General features: G+C 37.5%; 2 protein-coding genes across 8 annotated transcripts in view; one reads left to right on the plus strand and one right to left on the minus strand.

Moving 5' to 3' along the window:
• LOC107632116 (uncharacterized protein At2g02148) lies at positions 84–3720 on the plus strand. 3 transcript variants are annotated; one of them, XM_016335770.2, is made up of 9 exons: positions 84–230; positions 379–691; positions 790–892; positions 986–1318; positions 1425–1587; positions 2054–2177; positions 2459–2515; positions 2806–3051; positions 3302–3720. In XM_016335770.2, exons 2-9 carry the CDS (start codon positions 518–520, stop codon positions 3401–3403), a joined length of 1302 nt encoding a protein of 433 aa, XP_016191256.1. In that variant the 5' UTR covers positions 84–230; positions 379–517; the 3' UTR covers positions 3404–3720. The 3 variants fall into 3 exon arrangements, with proteins under 3 accessions (XP_016191256.1, XP_016191259.1, XP_016191257.1); XM_016335773.2 differs by having other exon boundaries at positions 87–230; positions 517–691; XM_016335771.2 differs by having other exon boundaries at positions 88–230; positions 508–691.
• The window catches only part of LOC107632115 (putative pentatricopeptide repeat-containing protein At2g02150), a 4508-nt gene continuing 3621 nt past the window's right edge, over positions 4443–5329 (minus strand). For 4 of the 5 annotated variants that reach the window (XM_021119954.1, XM_016335768.2, XM_021119953.1 and 1 more), the window contains one exon: positions 4443–4946. The gene's annotated coding sequence lies outside the window, so the exon portion shown is untranslated. Of the gene's footprint in view, positions 4976–5329 lie in introns of all 5 variants that reach the window. The other variant, XM_016335765.2, reaches the window with a different exon arrangement.

Genomic DNA, 5329 nt, shown 5'->3' on the forward strand with positions numbered 1-5329 from the left:
AATATTTAAAATAATTTTAATACTTATTTTAAATATGTGGACAAAAACAATACTTTACATGGAGTATACATAGCAAGGAAAAAACCGAAAGAGAAAGAGGGGAGAAGCTAAGGAGGTGGGTCTACAGCGGGCGTGTGTAAAAACTAAAACCACAAGTAAAGGTTGAGTGGACTGTGGAGCGGAGAATCGGAGTTAGGCTTGGGTACTGCTTCGAGCTTCAGAAACCTCAGGTATGGTCTCAACCTCAGCTTTGGACTCCTCTCTTCTTTTTTGTTTTTTCCTTCCTCCTCCGTATAGCCGTTAAATCCCTCCTTCGCACTCTCTCTCTCTCTCTCTCTCTCTCTCTCTCTTCATGGCTTCTCTCCAACCCATTTTCAGTGATCACCATCACCTTCATCTGCACACGCATGAGCAACTGCTTCATTCACAACAACAACCACCACCACAACCTCTTCCACCTCCTCCATTTCACTTCAAACTGATTCTTAATTATTATTATTGAAAAAGAAAATACAGAATGGGGACTAGGGTTCCGGTGCAGCACTACAACCTCAACTCACCCTCTTCCTTCATCGAGAGTCCCCTCCACGTTCTCAACGCTGTCGACGCCAGAACCGCCGCCCCCTCCCCCATTGACCACATCGCCGCCCCCACCCCGGACCCCGCCACACACGATTCTGCCGCTGCCGTCGTGAGTGCTGCTCCACTTTTCTTCACTTTCTCTGCATTGCATTCAAGAATAAAAAATAAGAAAGCTTTTCATTCGGTTTCTTCTCACTATTCTTGTAGGACTGCATGAACGAGTCCCATAGGAGTTGTTTTGACGAGGATCGCTCAAGTCTGGAGACTAACGAGTCATCCAGGGGCACTTATGATATCTTAACCATTGAGGGTAAAATCATGTAGCTTTTGGTTTGTTAAATTAGATTCTGTGTGGAAATCTTGAGTTTGAGGTGAACTGATTTTAGCTCAACTTGGAGGTTAGATGTTTCGCCTATAGAGACAGCAAGGGCGAGGTTTCTGCAAATAGTTGTGGATCATTTTATCGATGATCATGTGATTGAAGTGGCTGATTCAGAGGCTGATTATTCCGGCCAAGACAAGCTGGATAAGAGAAGGAACAGGGAGATACAGTATGAAGGGGACCCGAATTTCGCTCTGCCTTTGATGTATGTGGCCAATATGTACGAGACTTTAGTGAATGATGTTAATATGAGGCTTGCTTCCTTGAATGGTATTCGCGAGAAGACGATTGGGGTAGCCCTTGAAGCAGCTGGTGGTTTGTATAGAAGACTGGCTAAGAAGTTTCCTAAAAAAGGTTAAATGATAATAATTATTATAATAACTTTTACCCTTTGCATTCAGAAGAAATTTGGTTGATAGCTCCCTCTTTTGTGCAATTAACAAGGGTTGCTCCTTCACAGGACCGCGTACATATAAGAGAAGAGAATTGGCAACTTCTATGGAAACAAGGACAAGGTTCCCAGAACTAGTTATACAAGAAGAGAAGCGAGTTCGATTTGTGGTAGTTAATGGTTTGAAAGTTGTTGAGAAACCAAATACCATGTCAATTGATGATGCTGAATGGTAAGCTGAGTGTTGTAGTGTTCATTTTGTCTTTCCTTCTATATTCTTTTAACTGCGCCGGGGCCTTCCTGGATGTGAAGTTTTATATAGGTAAAAGTGCATAATAATATTTGTTTTTCCCTTAGCAGAATATCTGTTTTTGGTTCATTCAAGCATTAATGTGCTTTCCCTCACAATTCCTTTAAAAATTGGATGCATAGAACAATTGCAATGGAATAAATTGATAAATTCACGTGGTGGCATTATCTTGTAGGAAATGTAGGTTTTCTTTGCAATTTTAAGAAAGTATATTTATGATGATGTTGGATCTGCTGATAATTTGCTTCTACTGTTCCGAATGTTGATTATTGCTTTATTCTGAAGCTGCTGACAAGTCTAATATGAAAAATGATAAACTTAAGAATGAGCATTTGTTTGAGCCTTCAGGGAGTGCACACTTGGTTTGATTTGTTTTGATCGTTTTTAGGTTTAAGAGATTGACAGGTCGGAATGAAGTAGCTATCTCAGCTGATGACTATAAATTTTATTCTCCAAGACACAAGTTTCGGCGTGCTGCATCAATTTCACTTTCCAATATCCCTGATATCCCTGTAAGTATGATGTGCTCCATTTTGGTGAATAAAGTGATCCTTGTAAGATATCCAAAAATATAAGCAACTTCCGACTTTGTTTTTGTTTGCAATGTCTAACTAGCATGCTCTGGCTCTGAACATGATGTGTTTTATCATCTGCTTCCACTATGGTACTGATTGCTGTGTAATGAAACTAATTCTGTTGAGTGTGATAATTTAGAGATTGAATAAATTGTAATTGCTGCAGTTATTTACATTCAAACTTTAACTAGTGTTTCACGGTTATGACTTGTTAACAGAGTTTCCCTGGAGCTGACAATTCTTCTACATTAGCTATTAATCAAGGATTTCGCTCAGTAAGTAATTATATATATGTATGTAGGTATTTGGTTCTTGTTTTGTCTTCAGATGAGATGGTTGGTGATTGCTGTATCTTTTCTTTGGATGGTTATTACATTAAATTTAAGTATCTTCTCTTGTATCATATATAAACTATAGTTTGATTATGCTATATGTTGCTTTGGTTGTGCTTGGATGGATCTTGATTCTCGGGGCTTTTTTTCCCCTTGCCACTTCTTTTTTATATATTTTATGGGAGCATCAACATAACATCGGAACTTTTTTTTCCCGACCACAAAATCAACAGCAAACCCCGACCAAACATCACTTGCAATCATTGCCACATCAACCTCAGTTTCACGCAGTTCTCCAGAACAATCAAGCTATGCACCAAAGTCCACATGCAGGGCCCTATTCCCATAACCATCAAAGTGGTCCGCCGTCCCACCTGTCGGAAATATCTCATGCTCACCAACCAACATCAATATCCCAACACATGAATTGCTTACAACCACTCACAGGTGGCCATGTTGGAGGACGCTTGCACATGCTGGTAAGCTTATTTGATGGTGAAACTTCTTTTTATCAGATGAGAATTCCAAATTCTTTTTTCCACCTCCAAAACCTAGTAGACAAACTAATGCATGTCATTTTGTGTAATTTATCTTATTGCTGGAGTCTGGGCTAGTACTCACTACTCAGCTTCTAAATTGTGTGCTCGGATGTCTATCTTTGAAATACTTGAGCATGATAAGTGCTTCATCATCATTTTGCTCATTTATATCATGTTGCTTATGGTGCAGCCACCAACCCCTGCAAAATATTGTGATGAATGTGGGGCTCCATATCTGAGGGAAACATCCAAGTTTTGTTCTGAGTGTGGTTCAAAGAGGTTAGGAATCTGAACAAGTTTTTGCTAGTTCATTGACAAATTGGGGCTGATCACTGGTAGCATCTTTACATTTCAAGTGTAGTTAGCTTAATAGGTAGAAAAGAGTGCAGATTTTACTTGATAGCTCATAGGTGTAATCCGAGTAAATCTTTGTAGATATCTGTATTGGGTTTGGCTTTTTGATGTTGTAAGTTGTAACAGAATGTTCAGAAATGACAAAATGGTAGGTTACTAAGTTATCATACAAAGAATCCAAGTGTACTCTAGCAATTATTGCTGATTTAGCAGTTCAAGTTCTATGAAGATCTATTTTGGTGGTTTTCGTCTTCATTGGTTTTTCGTCAATCAAAAAGTGAAAAAACTACTATGGATATAGGATGGTACAATGATAAACAATGTTGATTGGTTTGGAAATCTGAAAATTTGGTTTGTTGAAATGGTTTCAAAGATCGCTTAACAGAAGCAAGCGTGGCAGCTCGAACCGAAATATTAAGAGATGATGACCCAAAAAATCCGTTTTAGATAATTTTCTTTAACCAAACAATAACTTGTCACAACCATATAAAGTAAACTACAACCCAAGGTGATACATAAATTTTTACATTTTCCTTTAACGAAGATAACTGTTCCTTCCAAATTATATCCCAGATTATTCTCATAATATTCTTTCAATTTCTTAATTAATAGAAGATATATCATTACTTCAATACACTAATATTATTTGATATCATCCATGGTTTTCATAATTAATACTGCTCCACTTGTATTAATTTAAGGGTATGCTATAGCACATCACTACCAATGTCGTTTGGCTGTGGTAGTTACTCATTAACCGACCACCATGAGCTCAACTACAATTATTGTCCCACATAGCTTTGAAGTTTGCACTTATCTCTCCACTTGTCTATTACTCGCGGCCACCATCATTTCCATCCTATTTAATGCCATCTATTATTTCCGTGTCGATTATTCGCATTATTGTTAGAATAAAATTATTGTCAGTTGTAGTCCATATAAATCACCAGACCCTGCAGGTTCACTGTATCCATATGTTGAATGAGGCAAGAAATTCTATGACATTATTATTTATCATTATATGATGATGGAATATACAAAGAAACAAATAGCTGTTACAATAGTGTTGCTGTTGCACCTTGTAACTTTGTTACTACTCTTTTCCCAAGTTTCTATCTATTTATGTATCTATCATGAATCCATTTAAATGAAACAACCTATCCTCCTCTTAAATGCTACTCACAAACAAAAATGTAAAAATGTATGTATCTACCTATAATGGCCAATCAGCAATTTTATGAACCTGAAATCTGTTGTGACTGTGTGTGATGGCTAGCAGGCTAGGTTACAAGATTGGGAAGAGAACCTGAGAAGCCTGATCAGTCAATCCATTAGGAAGGTCCACCACAAATTTATTGAAAGAGACCCTTTTGACTCACTTCAGTATAACCAAAGCCTATCCATGGCATTAAGATGAAAAGTTCACTAGGAGGAATAACACACAAGATCATGAAAACTGAAAAAAGCTCCTCAGCTTCAACCTGATGATAAAGTACAACCTCTTATTAGCCTGTTGTCATAAACAAAGAGGTGGTTTTACAAATTGCATCAAAAGGACCGCACATAACGCAGAATATCATTTATGCAGTATGACATACATTTTCACAAGTAAATATGTTTTTCCTTCACAATATCTATATTCATAATTATGATGGAGAAAATGCCAATTCAAACAGATTACAGAAGTAAAGAACTGTACAGCAAACCAGCACTCATAAAAAAGATAGTTGCACTTTTGGAAACAATAGCTTTTTGAAGGCCATAGCCATAAAAGGAAAAGCAATTAACAATTTCAGTAAAATAAGCACCAACAACTGCTTATAAACTCTTTGCATGTATACTCCATTACTAGCATATAAACTCG

The sequence above is a fragment of the Arachis ipaensis genome, chromosome B03, assembly GCF_000816755.2.
Source record: "Arachis ipaensis cultivar K30076 chromosome B03, Araip1.1, whole genome shotgun sequence".
Lineage (NCBI taxonomy): Eukaryota > Viridiplantae > Streptophyta > Magnoliopsida > Fabales > Fabaceae > Arachis > Arachis ipaensis.